This window comes from Cyanistes caeruleus, chromosome 10 (genome assembly GCF_971803275.1).
Source record: "Cyanistes caeruleus chromosome 10, bCyaCae1.hap1.1, whole genome shotgun sequence".
NCBI classification, from domain to species: domain Eukaryota; kingdom Metazoa; phylum Chordata; class Aves; order Passeriformes; family Paridae; genus Cyanistes; species Cyanistes caeruleus.
In genome coordinates, this window is record NC_141710.1 from 277502 (window position 1) to 301264 (window position 23763).

The 23763-nt window shown below is 54.6% G+C and overlaps 5 protein-coding genes across 24 annotated transcripts; 1 reads left to right on the forward strand and 4 right to left on the reverse strand.

Moving 5' to 3' along the window:
* Positions 1-1604: 1604 nt before the first annotated feature.
* On the reverse strand, positions 1605-3497 carry ERFE (erythroferrone). Of its 4 annotated transcripts, none has more exons than XM_086843302.1 (6): positions 3063-3497; positions 2758-2930; positions 2591-2667; positions 2397-2487; positions 2209-2287; positions 1605-1902 (listed from the first exon to the last, which is right to left on the reverse strand). In XM_086843302.1, exons 1-6 carry the CDS (start codon positions 3385-3387, stop codon positions 1607-1609), a joined length of 1041 nt encoding a protein of 346 aa, XP_086699428.1. In that variant the 5' UTR covers positions 3388-3497; the 3' UTR covers positions 1605-1606. The 4 variants fall into 4 exon arrangements, with proteins under 4 accessions (XP_086699428.1, XP_023789330.2, XP_086699427.1 ...); XM_023933562.2 differs by having other exon boundaries at positions 2559-2667; XM_086843301.1 differs by having other exon boundaries at positions 2209-2487; positions 2559-2667.
* Positions 3498-3625: 128 nt separating this feature from the next.
* Positions 3626-8352, reverse strand: KLHL30 (kelch like family member 30). 7 transcript variants are annotated; one of them, XM_086843299.1, is made up of 9 exons: positions 7161-7277; positions 6605-7034; positions 6191-6487; positions 5941-6109; positions 5665-5751; positions 5286-5441; positions 5011-5199; positions 4345-4490; positions 3626-4064 (listed from the first exon to the last, which is right to left on the reverse strand). In XM_086843299.1, exons 2-9 carry the CDS (start codon positions 6962-6964, stop codon positions 3798-3800), a joined length of 1671 nt encoding a protein of 556 aa, XP_086699425.1. In that variant the 5' UTR covers positions 6965-7034; positions 7161-7277; the 3' UTR covers positions 3626-3797. The 7 variants fall into 7 exon arrangements, with proteins under 7 accessions (XP_086699425.1, XP_086699418.1, XP_086699420.1 ...); XM_086843292.1 differs by having other exon boundaries at positions 6191-7034; positions 7161-8352; XM_086843294.1 differs by having other exon boundaries at positions 5941-6103; positions 6191-7034; positions 7161-8314.
* ESPNL (espin like) lies at positions 7758-19065 on the reverse strand. 5 transcript variants are annotated; one of them, XM_086843300.1, is made up of 7 exons: positions 18424-18511; positions 17994-18066; positions 17811-17871; positions 9850-9886; positions 9393-9530; positions 9133-9306; positions 7758-9065 (listed from the first exon to the last, which is right to left on the reverse strand). In XM_086843300.1, exons 5-7 carry the CDS (start codon positions 9480-9482, stop codon positions 7815-7817), a joined length of 1515 nt encoding a protein of 504 aa, XP_086699426.1. In that variant the 5' UTR covers positions 9483-9530; positions 9850-9886; positions 17811-17871; positions 17994-18066; positions 18424-18511; the 3' UTR covers positions 7758-7814. The 5 variants fall into 5 exon arrangements, 1 of the variants encoding a protein (XP_086699426.1); XR_015274284.1 differs by lacking the exons at positions 7758-9065; positions 9393-9530 and adding an exon at positions 18902-19022 and having other exon boundaries at positions 9219-9306; positions 18424-18565; XR_015274283.1 differs by lacking the exons at positions 7758-9065; positions 9133-9306; positions 9393-9530 and adding an exon at positions 18902-19022 and having other exon boundaries at positions 9849-9931; positions 18424-18565.
* On the reverse strand, positions 11142-12039 carry LOC147651169 (uncharacterized). The gene has a single exon (XM_086843324.1). It carries the CDS (start codon positions 11704-11706, stop codon positions 11191-11193), a length of 516 nt encoding a protein of 171 aa, XP_086699450.1. The 5' UTR covers positions 11707-12039; the 3' UTR covers positions 11142-11190.
* On the forward strand, positions 18528-23655 carry LOC111933819 (F-box/LRR-repeat protein 12). Of its 7 annotated transcripts, none has more exons than XM_086843311.1 (4): positions 18528-18844; positions 19156-19228; positions 19459-19752; positions 19822-23655. In XM_086843311.1, the coding sequence occupies exons 1-4, from the start codon at positions 18789-18791 to the stop codon at positions 20230-20232; spliced, it is 834 nt and encodes a 277-aa protein (XP_086699437.1). In that variant the 5' UTR covers positions 18528-18788; the 3' UTR covers positions 20233-23655. The 7 variants fall into 7 exon arrangements, 6 of the variants coding, with proteins under 6 accessions (XP_086699437.1, XP_086699434.1, XP_086699438.1 ...); XM_086843309.1 differs by lacking the exon at positions 18528-18844 and adding an exon at positions 18909-19079; XR_015274287.1 differs by lacking the exon at positions 18528-18844 and adding an exon at positions 18931-19079 and having other exon boundaries at positions 19459-20793; positions 21045-21197.
* The last annotated feature ends 108 nt before the right edge of the window (positions 23656-23763 follow it).

The window sequence follows — 23763 nt, forward strand, 5'->3', positions numbered from 1 at the left end:
TATGTGATAAAGGGAAAAGAAGAGAAAGCAAAGTATAGGAAAAAGAGAGTAAGGGGGATTATAGCTACCAATGCCGAAGTCCTCTCAGCTGTCTGTTGACACAGAATCTTCTGTTTCCCTCATAGAAAGTAACTTAGTCACTTTTATAGTCTGTTTCAAAGCAAGGGGCAGTTGGCCAAGAGGAGGGGAGGTTTACAGGCCATTGTGATAAGAGCCATTGCTCTGTGAAGCAGGTGTGAGGTACAGAACAGGCTGCTCCTCCCCAGTCCCTGCTCAGCAGCAGGAACAAGGCAGCCCAGCAAACACCTGCAAACAATCACAATTGTGTAGGTGGAGCACACCTTCAAACAGTCACTTAGCAAGCATCCACCTCAACCAGGCCAGAACTCCTGCACAAAAGTTCCCTGGGTTCTTCAGGGTCTTAGTCTCTGTTCTTGTGATGGTCCTGAGGCAAATGAGGGAATCTTGGGATAGTCTCTTACAGGTGAACCATGCACAAGTGCTCTCCCTTGGGGCTGACAGAGCTTCTGTCCCCTTCCCACACTTGAATTACCCTTTGAGTACCTCTGTCTTAATCAGCTTTTTCAGTTTTGTGATCAAGCACACTGGACTCTTGGTATCTCATCTGCACAGGACAGCTCACAGCTGGGCAAGTCCTGCTTCCAGACACTTCTCTACCTTCTTAGGTGTGGGTAGTAGGAAGAGAGGCAGCTGATCAGAGCAAGGCTCATTGTGTGTGGGGACTGGGAGGTGCTACCATGGCCAAGTTCTACAGCTGGGCAGGAGCTGTGCCAGGAGACTGCTGCCCACCTGATCAGCTCGGGTGATGAGGCACAGGGGGGTGAAGCACAACATTGCTCTCAGAGAAAAGTTCTCTTTGCTTTGGGAGAAGTTAGCATTGAGTCAGCATCCCCCTCCTCCCCAGACCCAAACACCCCTACCCATAAATTGCTGCATTAACAGCTCCTTCACCAGGCTCCTCAAGGAGATGCAGCCCTGGAGATGGGCAGGCAGGGCCTGGGACATCCCTGGGAGAAGGTGGGGCTGGGTACAGCTCAGGCTATCTTGCAGTGTTGCTGGCACGACTTAGGCAGTGCTACTAGGAAATCAAACGCTCGGCTTTCCTGGTGCTTCTCCTGCAGCCCTGGCGTGGTCACATAGGCCTGTGCCCATCCTCAGCTATCGCAGCCAGAGTAAAGAGTGTATCTGCTGTCCACAGCCCGGGCCCTGTGCCACAGGCAGGGAGTGCCTGCTGTGGAGAGTCACAGGACAGGAATTTGCTTTAATCGAATGTGCAGCGTTATTGGGACTTTGCTTTGATGATTAGTGCAAAGGATGTTTGCTCCTGCCAGCAAACCTTCACTGCTCATAGCCTGCAGGACAGCTAAAGCAATAGATAATAATAGATAATAATCTGTCTTGGGCTGCTGAGACTGTCTGGGCAGGGAAGTCCAGTAAGGGCAAAAGTGGATGTGTGGGGCTTTTTACCGGCAGAGTGGAAGCTGAGCCCTAGGGACAAGGCAACCATCTGCTGCCACCGTCAGCAGTGTTTTCCAAGATAAACTTTTAGGCCTAGCCTTTAGATAAAAGTGAATGCATTCATGTCCTAGTCAGGCTGCTTTATTATTATCATCATCATCATCTTCTTCTTCATGATCTTTTGTCCATCTTTGGCTGGTTCTGCAGCACAAGCAATATCAGACCAGACTGCAGCTGCCTGCATGAGCAAATGTTCTTCCTTAGGCTTGGTGCTGAGCAGGGGAGACACGATGGTGGCTGGCAGAGGTTCAGCGTGGTGCCTCTTCACACTCCCAGCAGAACAGCACTGAAATCGGAGCCACTTTGAACTGTGAGGGGAAAGCCTGCCGAGTTGTCCACGAAAACAGAGGCATACTGCCCAGCCTGGGGGGAGAGAGGAATCAGCAGGGCCAGGACACCCCCCCTGGGCACCAGAGCCAAGGAGAGGGCTGTCCCCTGCACACAGGAAGCAAGAGATGGAGGAGCTGCCCCTACCCTTCCTTCTGGGAAAAGAGCAGCACGGGGCCTTTAGGGGCAGCCCAGCCATGGCCTGTGCCATAGTGCCCTAGCAGAGCTCTGCCCTGACTGCCTTTGGGGCTTGGAGGTCACCTGAGAAGCAGACCTGATGCCCAGCCCACGGAAGGCACCTTCCTGCCCAGCGCTGTCACCAGTGGGGCTGGCACCACTAACCTGCAGGTAAAGGGTGCCCGTGACAGAGATGGTGAAAAGGTCCCCACTGTTCGCCAGCTGAGATACGGTCTCCAGATTGCTGCAGAAGAGGGACAGTAGTGGTGCGGGAAGCAGGCCCCTCCTTTACCAGGGATGCTGGACTCCTTCCCTCTTCCCTGCCCAGGGTCCCTGGTCTTGCTGTGCCATACCTGTTGTGCTGGCAGCGGGACTGCACACAGATCAGCACCCGCAGGCGGCTCCCTCGGCATCCCTGGCCCTTCCTCTGCGGCTCCCTGTGTGCTGTGACAGAGCAGGGGGTGACAGCCATCCCAGCCTGCCCTGGCAGGGCCACGGCCTGGCTGAGGGCTCACCAATGTGGAGCGTGCTGGTGAAGGCGTAGTACCCTGCAATCGGGGCCTTGTACTGCCCACTGGTCAGGTTCAGCCCCGGGCCACGGTGGAACATCCCCTCCCTCTCTGGCTGGAAGAGGGAATGGCTGGAGTTAGAGGAGTCCCTGTGCCAGGGTAGGTGCCCCTGCACACAGGGAAAAGGGGCAGGCTGGGCACTTACAATGTAGAACAACCCCAGCTCCTGCCACATCCTCTGCTTCACAGTGATGTCTTCACGCGTTTGGCAATGGAAGGCTGCTTCCACACGGTGCTGGACTCCGCCCCGGAGGTTGCCTTTGCTGCTTTCCTCCTCCTTAGGCCCTTCCCCAGCTGTCCTGCACAGCTTTGCCATGCCTGACCCCAAACCCCACCGGAGTCTGACGTTAGGAAGGGAACCTGAACCTTCCCCAGCTCCGCTGCCCAGCCCTGCTTTGTCTTGTCTTGCTGTCCCCCACAGCTCCTACCCTGGCTTCCCCACCCCGGTACCTCTGAGCAGGAGCTGCAGCTCCCTCAGCAGCTCCTCCGGCATCCTGGGGGAGGCCGGGGCAGCCGAGGTTGGTTTTTCCGGAGAGCCGGCGCCCGCTGGGGCCGTGCGAGCCCCGCTCCTGCCGCGGCCCCGCTCGCCGCTTCCCGGCCCGGGGCTCCCGGCCAGCAGCATCCACGCCTGCCGGGGATCCACGGGGGCAGCCCCGGGCCCCGCACGGCCCGCGGCTGCTCCCGGGGCCAGCGGCCTCTCCCGGGCTGCTGGCGGGGGTTCGGTGCCCGTGCCGGCGGCGCAGAGGAGCGCCAGGCACAGCTCCGGCAGCCGCATCCCGCCGCTACCGCCACCGGCCCCGCCTCGCTGCGGGCTCTGCCCTCGGCTCCCGGGGACCTCCCTGAGGGTAAAACCTCGCCTGGGCCGCGGGGAGCAGCGCCCCTGGGACCGGAGATCCCCACCCAGCCCTGCGGCTCCGCAGCGCGGCGTGTTTTTAAACGCTTCGAAAATCTTTAGAGTTTTGGAGGGGGAAAAAGGTTCTTAAAAAACCACAAACCCACAAACGAAAAGGAGAGAGCGTTAATCAGAGAGTGTTTATAAGGAAAAGCCTTTTCCCTGCATTAGTGGGGGAGAACACGCTCCTGATGCCCCAGCCAGCCTGGCACGGGGCTTTCCACCCCTCACTCGCCAATCTGCTGGAACAGGCAGCAGAAAAAGGGGAGCATGGCTGCATAGGGTGACAGGCATCACTGAGGCTCCCCTACCCACCCATGGTCACCCTGGAAAGGTTCTGTCCATTTGGAGGTGTCCATGAAGATGGAGGAGGAGCTGTGGAAGAGCCAGAGACAGGGCAGGGAGCCCTCACATGTCCAGAGGTCCTTGGTGCAGTCATACACCTCCATTTCTACCCGGTAGTCTCCATCCATGCCCTTCCAGTGGCCACCAGTGACAAAGAGCCGGTCACCCACTGCCACCATCCCACCATTCTCATGAAGTGTGTGTAGGAGTTGCACCTGTGTGAGGGACAGGGTGAGATGTGCAGGGACTCCTTGGTGACCTCCTACTCCCACCACAGATGACAGTGACATGTCTACCCCATCTTCTGTGAGGTTTAAGGGCTTCTGGTGCCTCACACATGTGATGGGGAGAAAGGGAGGAAGAAATGGGGCAGCCTCAGCTCTGCAGGTGTTAATAGAGCCAAGGGATGAGTGGGTAGTGGCACTGAGGGGAAGCAGCTGGGAACACCATCCCCATGTCCCTGGGAGACTGATCGTGCCTGATCCCACATCCCACCTTCTGCCAGATGTTGGCCTCTGGGTTGTACACATGGACCTTCTTGGTGTTATCCCCGATGAGGTAGATGAGCCCACGCAGGGTGGCACAGCGTGGGGCTGACAGGTACTTGGGGATGAAGGGCGATGTGATCACACTCCACAGATCTGCAAGGAGTTGTCATTAGCAGTGCATCCCACCCTTGGCTCTCAATGCAGCTGCCAGTTGCTGAAAAAAGCATTGCTATTTCAGGGGGAATTTGAAAGGGAGGAGGCAGACCAGGCAGGCAGACTGGCATCCACAGTCCCCATCCCAGTGGAAGGTTGTGCATAAAAAATAGTGGGGGGTGGGGACGTGGTTTGTAGCCACTCTGTGGGATGGGAAAGAGTCCGCTTGAGGAGATGGCATTGTCACAGGACGTCAGCAGCCTCCCCCACCCCACTGCCACAGAGACTCCACTGCACTGAAGCTCAGGCCAGGGCTGTCAGACAATCTGTGACTCGGGTCCATGCTGCTAACAGCCATGCTCCCGGAGCTCCACAGCCAGCACCACACCCTGCCAGCACCTGCTCACATCCCACAGGACCATGCCTGGCAGTCTGGGGGGGGTCACCTGCCTGGGGGTCCCCCTCAGCCCCTCTCCCAGGGACAACACTGGTGGGGTGTGGCAGCAGGGTCAGCTCTCACCTTGAACAGGGTTGTAGCACTGCAGAGTGAGTGCATTGTACTTGACGGCGCAGGAGCCCACCAGGTAGAGCTTGCCCAAGCAGCTGGCAGCTGCAAAATTGCTCACGTACTTGAGGGCTGGGCTGATGGCACACCAGCTCTTGTTGTACGGGTCATAGCGCTCCACCTCCACCACATCCACTGTTGTCCCTGCAGGGTGACAGGACACTGCAGCCACCCTGCTGTTCTCATGGACCCCCACCCTAGCAGCAAACACAGGGTCTTTGCAGCCTTACCCCCGATGACGTAGATCTCACCATTGAGGACGGCACTGGTGTGGTTTGTCCGGGCTCTCAGCATGGAAGCGATGGGTTTCCAGACACCATCCCTGGGGCAGAAGCACCAGGCCTGAGTTGTTGACCACGTGTCATTCTGGGACCCTCGGGAGCCACCTAGAGACAGACGGGTCAGGTGGCCACCATCTCCAAGTGCAGCTGTTCCTGGGTATTCCTTGCCAGTGGCCAGATTTTCCCAAGTAGAGAGTAAGGAGAGGATTTTGCTCAGAGAGGAGCCTCTGGGCCCCACATCTGTGCTTTCATGCTCATGTCATTGTTCCTTGTCCTCCATCCCTGCTCCTCGAAGCCCCCACCCTGCACCAGCAGCCCTGGCACTGACCTGTGACGTACACATCGTTGTTCAGAGCCACCAGGGAAAAGCCCCATTTGTTGTAGTCAGGGAAGTCAGGCAGAGCCATCCATTGCCCTGAAATCCAGCAGAGCCAAGCAATGACCCCACAGCCAGCCATGGCACTTTCTATGCCACCCCTGTTTCCACCCATCCCAGCCCAACCAGTGTCTCTCTAAACTGACACTAGTTTGGCAAGAGATGGCTTTGGGGTAGACAGATGGTTAATTAGCATAAATGGAGGTGGAGGAAATGGGGGGTACTTACTGTTTTTGGGGTTGTAGAAGGCAAAGTTCCTGGTGGCAGATGGCATTTCCAGCCCCCTCTCCTCATCCTCACCATCCTCCAGTACACGGCCACCAACCACCACCAGCACCTCTTCTAGTTTCTGTGGTGGGCTTGGGGGGTTCTTCAGGGCACCGGTGCCACTCTGCCCCTGACAAAGAGGCCGGGGAGGGGCCATCAAGCTCCTTCTTCCTGGCTCAGGGAGTGGCACTTAGGGGAAGGGTATACCCACCACGGTGCGGGATCGGGCAATGAGGCCCTTGCTGGCATCTGAGTCACGAACAAGAGGCTCAGTGGCAAGGAGGTTCTGCAGGTACTGGTCAGGCAGCGAGACAAGGTGGGTCAGCTCCAGCAGCTCCGGCAGGAACTGGGCTCGGGATGCCGGGTCATGGCGCACCCAGCGCAGGACAGCCTCAACCAGGCTCCGCTCCTCCTGCACCTGCAGCTGGTCATTGGAGAGGTAGACAGCTAACCTCTCCTTGGAGAGCTGGAGGAACTCCTCCTGAAGAGAGACGGCTTCAAAGTTCTCCTGCAAGAAAGACCAGGCCTTGGAGGAGACCTCAGGGCAGCCGTGGCTCTCACCAAACTCACAGATACCTAGGCAGTTGGTGGCATCCATCTGCTGCCGGAGGTAGCGGCTGCAAACCTTCTGCACAGCAGGGAAGTGGAGCTGGCTGGAGGTTCGCATCAGCCCCTCCACGTTGCCCTGGTTGATGGTGACCTTCCCCGTGTAGGCAAAATCAAGCAGCATTTCCAGGGCACTGGGGTCGACTTCCTTTAGCTCCACCCGTGCTGCGATGCTCTCAGCAAAGTCACCAGAGAACATGGCATAGAAGTAGTGGCTGCAGAGGGCCAGGATGCCTCGGTGGCAGGGAAACTCCCGCCCGCCCGCCACCAGCGTCACGTCGGCCAGTTTGGGGTTGGTGCGGAACTGCTGCAGCCCCTCCAGCACGCCCTGGGCGTGCGAAGGCAGGCAGAAGTCAAAGTCGTCCATGTTCCTCACCATGGTCCCGGGGACGGCCGTGGGGCCTGGCAGGCGGGCAATGCCCAAGCAGCGGGAGGCGAGGGTGTCCCTGCTGGGAAAAGGCGACCGTGTCTCCCTCTCCCCCTGCCGCGACACCCTCCCCCCTTCCCAGTGCCCGAGTCACGGACAGGCGCTTCCCACAGCCCCCCCTCCCACGGTGGCGGTGTTTTCTCCTCACCACGCTACAGCTGCCCTGTCGGGACGGCCAGCGGCCTTCTGGGGACGATTTTCGGGGTGATTTGGGGCGGTCGCTGCCGCTCTCAGCAGTGCTCCCCAGCCCGGCGGGCGGGGAGGGAGCGCGGTCCCGGCGCTGCGCAGGACACGCCGCTCCACACGGGATCAGCCGGGACCAGGGGCCCTCGCTATTTTTAGGCGGCACTGGACACTGCTCCCCCCTCTTAAAGGCACCGCACGGGCAGAGCTCTCGCCGCCGTCCATCCTCGTCGTTGTCCCATCCCGCAACACCGCTGCCTTTAGGAAAGCCTTCCCCTCGCGGAGCGGCCGGGTGGCCAGCGAGCCTGGCAGGACAGCTCGCACAGGACCCTCCCCCCACCCCATCGGCAGCAGGGGGTCCACACGATGCCCTCCTCACTCGTCCGGCTCTCAGTGTCGGAGCCGCTATAAATAAGGTCCTTATCTCACTCCGCCGCAGCCGTAAACACGCGGCAGCAGCCGAGGATTGAAACGCTCGCCCTGGGAAAGGGGGAGCCGGGGCGCTGAGGCGTCCGGCCCAGCTTAGCAGCTTTCTTCACCGTCCCGGAAAGCCTCGCTCAGCTGGGACAGAACCGAGAAGGTTTTTATTGCAGCCCGCGGCCTCCGAAGCCCCTCGGCATCACTCCTCCAGGCTGAAGATCTCGGCCTCCTTCTCCTTCCAAAAGGCGAAGCTGCGATCGATGTAGCGACAAATGTCGTCCCCCTCCTCCCCGGGCTGTCCCGGCCGCTGGGCCGGGCTGTGCGAGCTCCCGAAGTACCGTGCCTTGATGTCCTCGAAGCCGTCGCGCCAGCCGCGCCGCCCGGCTGCTATCTCGTCGATGACGGCGCGGTGGAAGGCCCGCACCGCCCGCCAGCCGTGCCGGCCCAGCTGCTCGAACACCTCGAAACAGAGCAGGTGGCGGCCTCGGCGCTCCTCGGGGGACAGGTCCTGCTCCAAGATGCGGAAATAGCCCAGCATAAATAGCTCCAGCGACAGGCTCTCGTACGCGGCCGGGCCGCCCCCCGCCGCCGACACAAACTGCTCCGGGGAGAGCAGGGTGCGGGCGGGGGGCGGCGGCGGGGGCCGGCGGGAGGCGGCATCTCGCCAGCCGCTCAGGAGCCGCTGGATGGCCGCTCTCTGCCGCGCCAGGCGTGCGGCCGCCCGGGCCCCGCTCCCCGCCGTCTCCCGAGGCTCCCCGGCGGCGGGCCGTAGGGGCGCGTAAGCGGAGCGTTTCCAATGGCTCAGGAAGAGCATCACGATCCGTTCCTTCCTCAAGCTGCCCCACTCTGGCCCCAGGCCCTTCCCCTGCGGCGGGGAGCCGCCGCCGCCGTCGGAAAACGCCTCCTCGCAGCTGATGCCCGAGTCGCTGGCGGCCTCCGCCTCGCCGCCCCCGGCCGGAGCGCTCCCCGCCGCCCCCCAGGCGGGCTCGAAGGCGCCGCGCAGGCTGCGGACGCAGACCCCGCACTGCCGGATCTCCCTCTGCGCCAGGCTGCCCCCCGGCTCCCGGGGATGTCCGGCGGCGGCGGGGAGAGCCGGGGGAGCGGCGGGAGCGGCGACGGCAGCGCAGGGAGCCCGCAGCCCCTCGGCGTTGCCCAGCAGCGCGGCCAGGCTATTGACGGCGCCGGCCAGGCGGCCGCACCAGAGGGGCAGCGGCAGCCCCGGAGCAGGCGGGGGGCTGCGGACGGAGATGCTGAGCAGCGGGGCGGGCAAGAGGGCGCGTAGCTCCCGCACCAGGCGCCGCAGCTCGCCCTGGTACACCTCGCCACGCCGCCGCAGCCGCAGGCTCTCCACGGCCCTCTCCAACTGATGCAGATCCGCCTCGGTCAGGAGCTCCCCGAACGGGCCCAGCACGGCTTGGTGGGAGGGCGAGAAGCTCCAGGAGGCCGCATCCTGCGGAGAGAGGCTGTCAGCGACTTCCCAGAGCTCGCACCCCCTCTGCTTCCCATGCCCCTCGTACCTGCCCTCCCGCTGGGTCCTCGTCCCCCAGTCTGGCCCGCAGCCGCCGCACCATCACTTGCCGCTTCCACTCGGGGATGAGCCGGCCCCGTTCATCGTGTGTGGGTACCAGGGATTCCGCGTCTGCCTCCGCGGGGTCCGGCCCGGGGGTCCTGGCCGTCCCAGGCGCCCCGTCCTGTGTGGACAGAGTCATGGGGGGCTCGAAGGGGTGCGGCCGCCGAGGGGACGAGCCGGGGGCCGCGGGCCGAGCCAGCGACCTACCGGGTTGGCGAGGAAGGGCGCCGGGATCCTGGCCCGCTGCGAGGGCTTGCGGAGCTTCAGCTCCGCCGGCACCGACCTGCCGGGCTCCATCCCCTGCTGGGCCGGGCGGCTGCTGGGGGCAGAGGCGGGGGCCTCCTCCTGGGGAGGGCAGCAAGGGGAGGTAGGCCCAAACACCTCCAGGACCGCCCCCCCAGCGGAGGGGTGACCCGCCCTGGACCTTGGGGAGAACCCTCCTCGGGGGACAGCCACGGCGGATCTGATTCCTTCAGAGGAAGGGACAGAGCTGAGGAATCCCTACTGCCCGCTATCCCTCTGCAGCCAAGGACTGAGCCCCATGGCCACCAGCCCTTCTCCGGGCATCCCAAGCCCCCAGCCCGTCCTCCCTCCCCCTGGGGTGAAAGACTGGCATTCCTCGGGGATGGGGGTGCCTGCTGCCCCAGCCCCAGTGGGGTCTTACCTGCTGCTGAAGTTAGGGGGCCGGGTCCCGTCGTGCCCTGCTCAGGGAATGCAAAGGTGGTGTGGCTGCACCCCCAAAGCCCCTGTATGGGAAGCAAGGAGCAATACAGGGCAGGAGGGGAGGTTGGAGTGGTTAGCAGCCCTGGAGAACACAGGGGCCAGGGCTGCGGTGCTGGGCCAGGGCACAGATGTATTGAGCATTGTATTAATAATTGATGGAGCATCAAGTGGCAGCACCAGGGCTCAGTAGGTGGAACTGGTGCCATTCCTGGAGATAGTGGCTTGGTGACTTGGCTCCAAGCCTTGTCCTGCTCTTGGGACCAATGGAGAATGGCCAAGGCTGCTCATGGCCCCAGGCCAGGTGCTGGGAACATAGGAAGTGTCTTGCACAGAGGCACTGAGGGCAGGCTCTGTCAGTGGGGAATGTTCAGCAGAGGGTTCTGCTGCACTGCTTCGGTTACTGGCATTCAGCCACATTTGTGTTCTTTCCCTCCACCACCATCCATTATATATGGCTAGGATGGACTCGCGGGGCTCACTTACATGTGAGAAATTCAATCGAGGGGCTGGAATAAAATTAAGAAGCAACAGATCTAAGCCTATAAACACCGATTAGCTGGTGAGGATCCATTACAGAGTCAGCCTCTCAAGCTTCTGGCTCCAGGGCAGGCTGATGCCCAGCCCTCATGGGGAGGATGAGCTTCTGCTGCCCAGCAATAGAGGCACAGCACGAGTGCCAGTTTGCTGTAGGATGGGGGAATTTGCTGAAATTGCTGAAATCTTTGGCAGAGTGTTGTGCCAGGGCTGTGTCCCCCAGCCTGGAGAGCTTCTCCTAGGATTGCAGCTCTCCACAGTGCAAGGGTGTGCAAGGAACATGAGAGTAGAGGAGCCCTGCTCCTCAGGAAAGCAGGCACTGGCCCCTTCGGGATCTGCTCAGAGTCTCAGGGGACTCCCCTTTCCCTTTCCCTTTCCCTTTCCCTTTCCCTTTCCCTTTCCCTTTCCCTTTCCCTTTCCCTTTCCCTTTCCCTTTTCCCTTTTCCCCTTTCCCTTTTTCCCTTTCCCTCTTCTCCTTTTCCATTTCCCAGCTGCATACCCACAAGCAACACAGAAACAACCAAGGATGGCCTTTCTCCTCTAGCTCCAACAACCACATTATTCCCTCTCCACTGAACTCAAGGTTCTTCAGCCTTATCCCATCCTCTCCCCAAGTTCCTACAGCCATATCCTTCCCTTTCCCACAGCTGCCACTCCCCCAGTCCTGCAGCAAAAGGGCAGAAGAAACCAGGCAAGGCCTTTCTCAGCATCCTGCTTTTCATTTCAGAGGGGCTGTGGAGGATTCACATTAAATGGGATCAAGGGGAGAAGGTGGACGGGGTCCCCTGAGGCTAACTCTTCTCTCCCGCTCCCTCGGTGGCCACAGTGAACCTTCCTGCCCCGGCCCATTTCTGTCCAGCTCCTCCAGCACTCTCTGGACGCGCTGCTGGGGCCCAGGGGGGCTCGGTGGCCTGTCCCCATCGGCGAGTCTTCGGCGCCGGCCACCTCCAGGAGCTGCATCCTCCTGCGCCTCCTGCTGCTGCCGCTGCCTCCACCGCACCACAAAGGGATGGAGGCGGCGGCGCCGACGCGGGGCCACCCCGGCACGGTTCTCCTGCCCCTGCAGCAGGCGGATGGACTCGATGGGCCCTTGGCAGACCGGGCAGGTGGCATTGGCGTCGGGGGCAGCCTGGGGCTGGATGCAGGCGTGGCAGAACACGTGCCCGCAGGGCTGCACGGCAGCGGGCCTTTGGAGGAAATCCACGCAGATGCGGCAGAACCTGACGGGCCGTGGCGCTGATGGCTCTTGCCTGACCTCTGCCATTGCTGCTCCCGGACTTGACTCAGCTGCTGGCGGGACTCGAAGGCTTGGCTTCCACTTGTGGCACTCAGAGGTTTCTTGACCTCTCGTGGGACTCGGAGGTTCCTCGGTCACTGGCAGCACTCCCAGGTTCCTCAGTCACTGGTGTCATTCGGATCGGAGGTTCCGCAGACGCTGCAGCACTCGGAAGCTCCTCGGCTGCTAGTGTGCCAGTCTGAGCGCTGCGGCACTACCCAGGGCTGCTGTTTATGGTTACAAGGGTGGTCACAATGATGCCGAGCGGTGACATCACAGGGCTCTGAGGGGCACACCCAGGAACTCCCCCATCCACAGACACCCATGCTGTGGCACCAAGCCCATCTGGCAGTGGGCTGCACACCTCAGTGTTTGCCCAGCTCCCTTCCAGGTCCCTGCTGGGGTGGGGCTGTGCCAGTCACATGTGCCAGGATCTGCTTTGCAGAGCTGCTTTCCATGGCATGTCCTGGTGCCAGGGGCTGCACCTCCCCAGGGAGAGGATTCTGCTTGGCCCTTGGTTGAACTTCAGGAGGTTCTGTCGCCCTGTTTCTTCAGCCTATCAAGTTCCCTGAGTCTGCAGCATCATCTTCTGGTGTCTCAGCCATTCTACAGAGAACCAGGACTAATTTTCTTGGTTTGGTTTCTAAACTTTATATTTCATATCCTTGATATCTCAAAAGCAGTGGAAATCCAGGGGATGAGGGGTTGAGGACCTCCTGTTTCTATACTTAGTGTTTCGTGTCTAATTGATCGTATGGGGCAGACAGTGGGAGACTGATAAAATCTGGGAGCCTCCCTAAGGACTGTGTCCTTGCAGAATCACTGCTACTGAAATCAGCTTAGTTGAGAGAATAAAGCAAGAGGGACTTGGAAAAGCTTTCTATTTCTGTTAGGAAGGGTGCTCAGGGAGAAATTTCTCCTCACAGCTGGAGAGCCCACAGATCAGTAAAGGAGGCCAGGAGGAATCAGTCACTGAACACCACGGGAAGAGAAGGAATGACCCCACACACCCCATATCAGGGCACTGGCTGCAGAGCCAGCCCTGCTGGGTGGATCACATTCTTTTCCAAAGGCTGTGTGTGAAGCAGGAGCTCAATAGTCACATGAAAAGTGGGGAGCAGAAGGGCATTCCTGCTACATTTCTGCTGCAGTGCCCAGCCAAAAAGCTGTAGAATGGGGCTGTTTGGTGCTTCATGCTGCCACCTCCCTACTTCTCCCTGGAGAAGAATGAACACCAGGTTTTACAGCAGGTTGCAGAATTAAGAAGACACAGCATTCATTCTGCTATTGAAAATGTGAGTATAAAAATTTTGAAGGGCAGAAAATCTGCCAGAGCTGTAAATCCTGATCCTGAGTTCTAGGAAAATATGTGATGCCTATACAACTTAGATTGAAGTTACCAAGTGCTTATATAGCTTAAGTTTCAAGGTACCAGTATAACTGGATATATCTATATAACCTTATATCAATATAACCTAACACATGATATTTTAATATATGCAAATAACCTGGTACCTATGTAATCTGAATCATAGCTTTTTATACCTATATAACCTGATATAAATAACTTTTTATACAATGTAATAGCTAGTATATGGTTAACTAGTTGCTTACTGCTGAATAGACAAAAAAGAAGAAAAAAACTCACCGAGTGGATAGCTTTAGAGCTAAGTAAGTATAGTACTAATGAGAAATTGGAAAATGTAAAGCAAATTAGCCACAAACCAAAGAATTTAGACCAGTTAAGACCAGACAGACCAAGGAATATGACAACTTTGCATGCTCTGAAGACAAAGTTGAAAAGTTGAGATGGGAAGACCTTGGAAACCTTCATCAAAGACCCATAATGATCCCCAAATTGGGGAGGTGCAAGCACAGTGCAAAATAATTATCTAATAACCATGAGATGATACTCTTTAAATTAGTTACAGTGTGTATGTGATGATGTTGTAGTGCCATAGTGATACTAAGAAATATTTACTGTATAGATATAACACAGCACTTGACAAAGGTGGGTGAGTTTGGAGGAGATATCCCCCTCACCACCAGCTCTGCAATAAACAAATACCTTCTCTTCTGACACCAGTCTGTGGGGATTTATTTCCAGCCTATTCTTTGGGCATCATATGAACCACTCTTCTAAGAACCTTAAAGTTTGTTTTGGTAATGTATTCCTCTTTTGAACTATTCTGTAAAAATCACTTGTGTCAACAAATCTGTTATAACAGAGAGTTGAAGCTGGTGCCAAATTTTACAGAAAGAAAGGAGAGAAGCACAGCCCATGTTACACACCAGTCCTATGTAATTGGTAGACTAATTACAGTAAACTGGAGACTGCTGAGGCCATAAACACACAAAAACATAAACACATAAACACACAAAACAAAAACAAGTCACTACACACTCTATGCTTGCCTTAAATCTGGACAAGAATAAAATAACGTGGAACAATGTGGAGCAGTGGAAGACAACCTGGAACAGTGACTTGGGAAGACAAACAGCATCACTCCACACATCCCTGTCTTCCTCCTTCTTCCATCCAGCTTTATATGCTGAGCATGATGCCATAAGGTCTGGAATATCCCTTGGGTCATTTGGGGTCACCTGCCCTGGGTGTTTCCCCTTCCAACTCCCCGTGCACTCCCAGCACTCTCCCCAGCGTGGCAATATAAGGGGCAGGGAAGGCTTTGGCTCTGTGAAAATTCTGTTCAGCAATAACAAAAACATTTCTAATTAGCAGCCCTGTGTTCAGCACAAATCCAAAACACATTCATGCCAGCTAGTGCCTGGAAGAAAATTAACTCTTCTCCAGCCAAAACCAACACACCTATATAACCTGAAATTTTATTCAAGTTGGTGATAAAACAGGAATACATTAATATATTTTTATCAATTTTAATCCTCTGACTTTTATTTGGAATGCAATACTAGTTACAGATATTCTGCCACATGAAAGGGAAATTTCAATTTTCCATTCATAGACTCTAAAGCATCTTTAGTAACTCCCAACATTCACATTCCCCCATTTTACTAAAATTAGGTGGGATTTCTCCTTTTCCTCATGCTCATCCTGATTATATAAAGGTTTATCACTCCCTTCACTGCCATTTTCAATTCATATATTTTAATGCTAAACCAGGATTTTTCACCTCTCAGAATGCTGAAAACTGTAATTAAACAGCCATTTTTATATGAATAAATCAGAAGAAATAATAAGGGCAGACCCAAGCTTCCCTGTATCCTAACTCTTCAGTCTGTAGCACATGTTCAGAGAGCTCAGAAATGAGCCCAGGCACCACTGACTTTGTCTGTGCCATAAGCACCCCCAAGGCTCTTTCACTGACACATAATGAATGAAAGTGTTGATAAAGTGAACTGAGAAACTGTTTTCCAGCTGTTAGGGCACTCCTCTGGGTCTGGGAAACTGCAGATCTGGAACCTGACCTACCACTTCCTGGCAGATGTTCTTAGCAGCACATGGCCACTTCTCCCACTTGGATTTACTCTGGTTTACCTATCTGAGCATGGGGTCTTCTGCCACTGCTCAGAGAGAGGAGCCTTCCCTCTCCCCCTGTGAGACTGTGGGGTGCCTCCCACAGGAGACAGCTCCCTGGGAACTTCTCCAGTGTAGTTCCAATCTCATGAGCAGCAGTCCTCCCAGAACTGCTGCAGTGTGGGTCACTCTTCCATGGGGTGCAGCCCTCCAAGGACAGGCTGCTCCAGCCTGGAAGCAGGGCCCTCTCTCCACTGGGTCTTCACTGGATCACAGCCTCCTCCAGGCATCCACCCACTCCAGTCTGGGCATCTCCACCAGGGGCTGTGCAGGGATCTCTGCATCCCCCATGGATCCCCAGGGGCTGTGCGGGGATCTCTGCATCCCCCATGGATCCCCAGGGGCTGTGGATGGATCTCTGCATCCCCCATGGATCCCCAGGGGCTGTGGATGGATCTCTGCATCCCCCATGGATCCCCAGGGGCTGTGCAGGGATCTCTGCATCCCCCATGGATCCCCAGGGGCTGTGCAGGGATCTCTGCATCCCCATGGATCCCCAGGGGCTGTGGATGGATCTCTGCATCCCCCATGGATCCCCAGGGGCTGTGCAGGGATCTCTGCATCCCCCATGGATCCCCAGGGGCTGTGGGGGGATCTCTGCATCCCCATGGATCCCCAGGGGCTGTGGATGGATCTCTGCATCCCCCATGGATCCCCAGGGGCTGTAGGGGCACAGCTGCTTCACTGTGGTCTCACCACGGCTGCAGAGGAATCTCAGCTCTGGTGCCTGGAGAACCTCCTGCCCCTCTTTCTCTGCTGACCTTGGTGTCTCCACGTTGTTTCCCTCACATATTCTCACTTCGTCCTCTTCTCTGCCTGGAACTAACAGTGGGCCCCCTTTGTTCTGATTTTCTTCTTAAATCTGTTATCACAGAGGCATTACCAACATCTCCAGCTGGCCCACCCTTGGCCAGTGGCATGTCCATCCTCAGAGCCATCAGGGACTGGCTCTGCTGGACATGGTGGAAGCTTCCAGCAGCTTCTCACAGAAGCCACCTCTGTGGCCCCCCAGCTACCAAGAACCAGGCCATGCAAAACCAACACACTGCTGAACTGCAGAAATAGGTCCACAGCACAGGCAGCCATGAGTGCCAAGGGGAAGGAGTTTCAATTTGCTTTCTGTCACAAATGAACTTCAGATTCTGAGGCTTCCTGGTGAAAACAGCCTTCAGCTCAACGTTGGTGGCTTCAGCAGCAGTCTTGGCTCACTTGCCAGAACTCAGCATCCTGTAGTTGACTGACATAACTCTTACATGTATTCTGCCCTCATGCTTGTGAAGATTCATCTCCTCAGGCAGACCAGGGTGTTACCAAAGCCATGAAAGTACAGGGACAAGTCTGGTGATTGCTGCTACTGCCATTACAACTGCATGGCCAGAGCCTCCTCCCACCAGGGAAGATTCTGTTCACACCTGTGAGAACCGACGCTCACTTTTAAAATTTCCAAAGTTTATTAAACCTTAACAAAACACAACAAACGATTGAATAAGGAAAAAGTGCAGCACTGGGAGCATGGAACTGAACCGCCAAGTGCTCATCTACAAAATGGGTGTTCTGCTTTTTATACCTTGGCCCCACCCAAAGTCTTGTCAGTGAGCTCTTTCACTGACGTCCATCGGGGGAGATCACTTTGCTACAACTTGACTGGAGGTCAGGTGTTGCCATGCTGTGCCTCCTGGTAACAAGCCTGCCCTCCCCAGATGCCTCAAGCAGCGACAACAATATAAGAGGGAAGGGAAAGAGGATTTGTTGGGGCGGGTGAAACAGGGAAACCTTATGAATGTGATTGTTTGGCAGAAAATTCTGAAAATATGAAGGCTAGAATCAAAGTAGAAATGAAAGCCTGCTTTGAGTCATAGGATACTGAGTATTGGTTAACCAAAGAACAATAGCCTAGCCAGCTAAAGGAGAATCCCTGCTGATAAAACAATGCCGTTCTGCTAATAGAAAGTCCAAAGGTCAAGAAGCAAGGAAAGAACTTGTAAAGCTTTGTAGAGTCTAAATGCAACACTGTATGTTAATATAGGGAAGCTCATAGGCTGTATGTAAATTCTTTAGTGGGTGTGTCTCATGGTGATTGGTTACTAAGAATTAGAATATTCACTATAGAAAAAGACATTGGATTGTAACAAGAACTTCGCTCTCTTAGATTTTCGCTCTTAAACCTCTCTCTCTTAACCTCTCTCTTAGCTTTTCTCTCTTACCTCTTGACCTCTCTCGTACCTCTTGGCTCTTCTCTCTTACCCCTTTACCCCTCTCTCAGCTCCCCTCTCCCCCTCTCTTACCTCTTCCACTCTTTCCCTCTCTTACCCTCTTGGTTTTTCCCCTCTTATCCCTCTCTTGTCTTCCCCCTCTCTCCTAAGCCTCCCTGGTTTCCCCCGCTCTCCCTCTGTTGCTCTTACGCCCTCCCTCCCCTTTTCCAACCTCTCCTCCCCAGCTCTCCCCACTCTCTCTCCCCTCCCCTGGACCACGTGGACGCCGAGGCTGGTGGTGGACACAGGTCTCCCCTCTCTTTACCCATATAATAAATTGCTTATACCTGAACAGCTTGACCCTGGAGAAGTCACCACGAGCGAGCGTTTTTATACACAGCAATAGGACTATAGGGAGAACATACCAAAATAACATAACTATGTATCTATAAAAACTTCACTTAACATACACATAATATTCATCCCGTAATTGTGAGAGCCAACCATTGCATTACCCATCTATAACACACCTGTACAGAAGCAGCTCATCTGCTGGTCAGACTTTTAGAGAAGTCTCCTCAGGCTTCTCCCTTCCTCTTCCACCTACACATTGGATGTGAAAAAAGATCACAGAAACCTGCCACCAAACGGAGCACAATGACTTCTGGACATCAGGACAAGGAGATCTCTGCTCAGACACCATTAGTTGTGGGCAAAAAGCACTCGGTGTGGGCTACAAGAGAGACAAGTGTGTGTCTGGGGCCACTGGGGCAAGGAAGTTGGCATCAGTGTGAAGGTGCACTTGTGAAGGCCATGGGCAGAATAAAGAGAAAATACAACACTGTGTGTCCACAGGGGTGAGAGGGACAGGAAAGAAGAACTCTAAAGTGCTGTCTGGTGAAATGTGTCGTGTTCCAGAGAACAAGGAAACTTTGCAGAGGTAGGGACAGCATATTTTACCTGCTCTAGCATACTCCTGAGGTCAGCCTTGAATTTATTATTACTTTGTATTCTCTTCTCTCGGGGTTGCAACTATGCACTGCAGATATTCCAGGCTCTTCTCTGAGAGTCAGGACAGCTGTTCTCATCCTGTAATGGCCTGCTGGATATTCAGAAAAAATTATGTGAGCTGGTGCCACGTGAACATTAGAAGGGCGTTCAAAACAACGTATCAGGGGGAGTGACTGGACCAGGAATGGTCAGTGCTATGTTATTTCTCCTCCAAGAGACACCAAGAGGAGCAGTGCCAGGAAAGAAGAGGCACCGCGGGTGGGGTGGTGAGGGGGTGACAGGATAAGAGGCACCGATGGAATGGGCGAGACCGGATGAGCCGCCGGGGCTCAACGCGGAGGAACGAAGAGGCACCGGGAGGGAGCTGTCGGTAAGGAAGGGGGTTAAATAGGGAGGTCCCGAGGCCAGCGGAGCTCCCGGAGTTTACCGGTGGTTGCCGGGGTCGCGGCCGCTCGGGGCGGCCCCGGTGCTGCGGCGTCTCCAGGGCCGCGGCCCGGCTGTGTTGTTGTAACGGCCGCGATGGCGGCGCGGCCGCCGCTGCCCGACTCGGTGCTGCTGCAGGTCTTGGCGCTGCTGCCGCTGCGGGACCGCCTGCGAGCGGCCAGGTAAGGTCATCCCGGGCGGGATCGGCCGCCTGCCGCTTCCCCGCCCCGGCGCTGACGGCCCATCGCCTCCCCGCAGGGTCTGCCGGCGGTGGCAGCAGCTGGCGCAGGACCGAGCGGTCTGGACACATGTGGATTTGAGCCCTCACCGGGTACGGGCCGCCTGTCCGCACCGCGGGGCGGGGGACGGACGGAGTCCGCTGTGGGCAGGAGGGACGGGGGGAGGCGAGATCACCGCGCTGTGAACAGAGACTGAGACTGGGGGAGGGTCAGATCACCCTGCTGCGGGCAGAAGCTGAGGGGAAGCGGGGAGGAAGCGCCCCACTGCGACAGGGGTGCCCTTCCCGAGCCATCCCCTGGAACTAGGCCCTTCCACCCGCAGATCACCCGCCGCACGCTGTGGCACCTGGTGCGCCACCGCCTCCCCGACAGCCTGCGCACCCTGCGGATGCGGGGCGTGCCTCGCTCCGGCCGCAAGCAGCGGCTCCTCTCCCCGCCGCTGCTGGCTGCCCTTCGGAAGCGCTGTCCCCAGCTCCATCGGCTGTGCCTGACCGAGACCGACCTCCGCCACGTCCCGTACGAGAGCATGCCCGTTTCTGTCACCACGCTGGAGCTGAGCCTCTGCGACATCCCCGATGCCTGGTTCTGCGTCTCCCCTTCGCTGCCACCACCACAGGTACAACACCTCGCTATCCACAGCATTCCCACCTTTTCTGACCATCATCTTCTTGACGTTTCCTCACAGAACCACTTGAAGACACTGAGCCTTTGTGGCACCTACCGCATCACTGATAAGGGGATCCAAGCAGCAGCTCCCCACCTGGAAGAGCTTGAACGCCTGATTCTACGGCACTGCATCATTGGTGATGCTGCCATGGTATTCATCGGACGCCACATGAAGCAGCTCCGCTACCTGGAAATCAGCAATGCCTACTTTCTGACAAACAAGGGGCTGGTTGCTATTGTGACACTGGAGTACCTGGAGACCCTGTGCCTTGACCTCTATGATTTGGTCTCCCTTGGTACTGTTATTGCTTTGTTGCAAGTGTTGCCTCGCCTGAACCACCTCAAATTAGGTGGAACTTGCTTTGAAGATGAGCTCCTTGGTAAAATTCAGGAGAATTTTCCACATTGCACCATATCTCACACTCTGTGACAGCCTGGAGTGCTATTCTTCCTTAGTACACCTGAAGTGCTCCTTTTTTCCTCTTTTTATAAAGCCTGTTTTCATGTACGTAGCTTTGGGACAGAATTCCCATTGGCCTTAAAATATTACATTTTTTCACATAAATATGTTAAAGAGCATGTCATGTAAATAAGTTTGTTAACAAGCATTTGGTAGGATTCCCCTCTCCTTGTTTTCCATGGATCAGAGGAATAGGAAAGCCGGGAAGCATACCTAGACTTTGGGAACCCCACTGACCAAAAGCTGGCTGGGGTGATGACAAGTTTAAGCTCTGTCTTCTCCTCTTTCTTCACTGCCAAGGATCAGGCAGCAGCTTAGTGAGTGCAAAATTCAAGGAGTGAAGTGAGGCACCCTTCTGTCATGGAGAAAAACAGAGCTGGCAGCCAAAACTTCAGCATTACCAATTCCTTCTCCTTTGCTTCAAATTCAGATCTTCAAGTCACTTGTCAGACTGGTCATGAGGATTCCTGAACACCAGGTCCCAAGAGCTAGACATCCCGTTTGCCCCCAGGCAACCTCTGGGTTTTGCTGGTAGCATCAACGTTTTCTCATCACTTTTATTGTCTGTGTTCACATCCTCTTCCTCCCCATCCCCCAATATCCTAACACCAGATAACCACCTAAATGTTATGTTGTGATTCTTAATTTTTAGTCTATATTTTAAGCAAGTATTGTATTTATTTTAAAAAATCTGCAAGCTTTTAACTTTCATTTGAACCCTTGTTTTTAGGACTTGGGTGTGTTTTTTTTTAACCTGCTTCAGCATCTCTCCTGCCCCTTAGGATAGCCTCGTTCGTGACAAGAGCATCCCACAGGAAACAGAGCAGGACATCTAATGCCTCAGTTGAGTCTTTTCTGCCTCTTCTCATCCCAAACACCCCCTGCTCTCCATTCAGCTGCAGAACAATCAATAAACCTTTGGGTTTCAGATGGTCCTGGATGGCAGTGAAATTTTCCTGTGGTGAAATCCCCATTGCTGTCAGGTGGCCGTTGTGCCCTTGACTCTTTTTTGTTCCTAAATGCAGTCTCAGGGTAGCTTCAGGGCAAATATCCAAAGGTAAAATGTTCCAGCTCTGCTTTGAAAAGCATCCCAAGGCTGCTGACTGAGTAGCTACTGCTCCATGTTTATCCCAGACAAGGAGATGAATACTGATGGAATCAGCCTTATTAAAACCTCCAGCATTCCCTGTTCCAGCACTCTCTGGGATGGGGAGGGACAGTACAACAGGAAAAGGGAAAATCAAAACCAGTAAAAATCCATCAGTCAGTCAAGGCACAGTGAGATGTGGCAAGAACCTCAATGTTCTCCTGATCTTTACAGCAGGTTCTTTGCAATCCTGATGGCACAAAAACGGAATTTAATATCCCCACAGTCACAACATGCCAGTTTTCCATTAACTAACTGCTGAACAGGGAACAGCAATTATAAGTGATATGGTGCAAAGCAGAATGTTTTAGGTTTGGAAGCAGGAGAAGAGTTGTAAATATTGGATGCCTATGGGCAAATTAGGGGAATAAACAACTGGAAAGTCTTTAATAAGCAATTTTGTTCTGCTCACCCTCCTCACATACCTGCTTGAAGCTCTTTGGAGGGCTGCTCTTGACCTTTATTTATTCTGATTTCCAAATTCAAGGGGTTTCTGTTCAGTTCATCTCCATTTCATCTTTTGCTGTTTTGAGTGTTTCTTCCCCCAGCCCCACCTTCTCAGTGTCCATATACACATAATTACATCAAAGCACAAGTGTTTTAAAAAATACATAATAAATGTCCCACAGAGACAGCTGAACCTTCAGCAACGCTAGGACACAAAACTGGTGTTAGCATTCTGAAAGGAGCAGCAGTCCCTAGCCTTCGAAGTGAATAGAAAACTCAGAGAAACCACAAAATTTGGGGTTATCAATAATTGCAGGGAGTGACCAAGCTGCTGCTTTGCTTCTTCACACATCAGCTTACACACACGTACCACAATTACATACATGTATGTATTTAATATTCGTACCCTGGTGTTTTATAAGACCCAAGTCCATTTTATTTTCTCAGCCAAGTGTATCTGCTCGTGCCTTCTGTGGTAATTTCCAAAGCATTTCCTATCTTCTGGACCTGCTCATTTCCGCACTTGGAGTAAACCCCCTCAGAAAACAGAGAATTTGTCCCTTTTAAAATCCAAACATATGGGGAAGAACCACAATAAAAGCACAAATGTTTGATATTTGCCTGAGGAATGATGGGGTGATGTGGGACAGGATGAGGTGAGACCAGAGATGTGACAGTGGGAAGACAGGAGGAATGAAGAGGCACTGAGCAGGGGACACAGGGACAGAGGCACAGAGAAGCAGGGACAAGGGCCACCCTGGGGCAGGGGAGACTGGATGAGATGCCAGGGCTTAATGTGGAGGAACAAAGAGGCACAGGGAGGGGTGCAGTTATAAGGTTAGGTCACCAAAATCTTTCTCTCATGGCACACATAATTATCTGTACAAGCTGCACTTGGAGACTTTGGTTTCTATTTAGACTATGAGACTGAGAGTTTGTGATGGTGAAAATAGTTGAAAAGTGCAATGCAGAGGTGTGTTTGAAGTAGTTCACTGGTTGTAAGGGAAGGAGAAAAGAACAGCTTTTTGCTTTAAGACCTTCCGTATGGGATCAGCTCCTGGACTTTTAAAATTTGCAATCTATGATTTGCAAGAGTGAAAAAAATGTGACAGTACAACAGGACACAGAGCTGAGAAGGAAGGTCCATAGCGTCAATGTGTGGTGTGTTCTGGAAAGGTTGCAAGGCTAATCCAACAACTGTTTTTGTCCTGCCACATTTTTTCTGTGTGGGACATCTATTGACAGTTTAGGCATTGTGAGACTGAAAGTGTGTGATGGAACATTGTCCTGGGGTGACTGTATGGTCTGGTATCCCCATCATCTGTCTTTTTGGTCCAGATATAAGTTTTGTGCCTTTAAGAGTGAACAAGGGGGAGAAACAACAGAATGTTTTTTCTGAAAGCTCTGTTTCCTCCCCTGGGATTCCTTTCTCTCAGTGTGCTGTCTGCAGCATGGATAGAGGGAAGACAGCTTTCCTCTGCTTTTTTTTAAAGATACTTTCATGTCTATGAGCTGAGTCAAGAAAGTTTTTCCTGTGATGGTGTTTTTATTTTCTGGAACTGTTCAGCTTTTCTCTGGTCTGGGACAATCACCTGGGAGCCACCCAAGCTGCACTGTGGCCCGAACCCCAGAGACACTGAGACTGAACAACACCCACAGAGGACTCTCTGAACAACAGGACTCTTTGAATTTGCCAGCTCTTCAGAATAATGAGAGGTTTTATAGGTTAATATTATTTATCTTTTCATGCTTGTGAATACTTTGCTTGCTAAATAAACTTTTTTTTTTTTTCTTCCCCATTTTCTCCAAGATTTTCTCCCGAATTCATTGGGGCAGGGGCTGCTAGAATCTGCTTTTTTAGAGGAGACCCTTTGGGAAGTTTACTCCCAAATTTGTCTCAAACCATG

Excerpts from the sequence above, each read along its gene's own strand:
- ERFE (XM_086843301.1), bottom strand. The coding sequence starts at position 3,387 with ATGCGGCTGCCGGAGCTGTGCCTGGCGCTCCTCTGCGCCGCCGGCACG. Across the intron at positions 2,668-2,757 it reads AGCTGGGGTTGTTCTACATT|CCAGAGAGGGAGGGGATGTT; the intron begins GTAAGTGCCCAG and ends TCCCTCTTCCAG. Across the intron at positions 1,903-2,208 it reads CGGGCACCCTTTACCTGCAG|GCTGGGCAGTATGCCTCTGT; the intron begins GTTAGTGGTGCC and ends CTCTCCCCCCAG.
- KLHL30 (XM_086843292.1), bottom strand. The coding sequence starts at position 6,964 with ATGGTGAGGAACATGGACGACTTTGACTTCTGCCTGCCTTCGCACGCC. Across the intron at positions 5,752-5,940 it reads CTTCTACAACCCCAAAAACA|GGCAATGGATGGCTCTGCCT; the intron begins GTAAGTACCCCC and ends GCTGGATTTCAG. Across the intron at positions 4,491-5,010 it reads GTGCTACAACCCTGTTCAAG|ATCTGTGGAGTGTGATCACA; the intron begins GTGAGAGCTGAC and ends AACTCCTTGCAG.
- ESPNL (XM_086843300.1), bottom strand. The coding sequence starts at position 9,482 with ATGGAGCCCGGCAGGTCGGTGCCGGCGGAGCTGAAGCTCCGCAAGCCC. Across the intron at positions 9,307-9,392 it reads CGCCCTTCCTCGCCAACCCG|GACGGGGCGCCTGGGACGGC; the intron begins GTAGGTCGCTGG and ends CTGTCCACACAG. Across the intron at positions 9,066-9,132 it reads AGGACCCAGCGGGAGGGCAG|GATGCGGCCTCCTGGAGCTT; the intron begins GTACGAGGGGCA and ends CTCTCTCCGCAG.
- LOC147651169 (XM_086843324.1), bottom strand. The coding sequence starts at position 11,706 with ATGGCAGAGGTCAGGCAAGAGCCATCAGCGCCACGGCCCGTCAGGTTC.
- LOC111933819 (XM_086843307.1), top strand. The coding sequence starts at position 18,994 with ATGGCGGCGCGGCCGCCGCTGCCCGACTCGGTGCTGCTGCAGGTCTTG. Across the intron at positions 19,080-19,155 it reads GACCGCCTGCGAGCGGCCAG|GGTCTGCCGGCGGTGGCAGC; the intron begins GTAAGGTCATCC and ends GCCTCCCCGCAG. Across the intron at positions 19,229-19,458 it reads TGGATTTGAGCCCTCACCGG|ATCACCCGCCGCACGCTGTG; the intron begins GTACGGGCCGCC and ends TTCCACCCGCAG.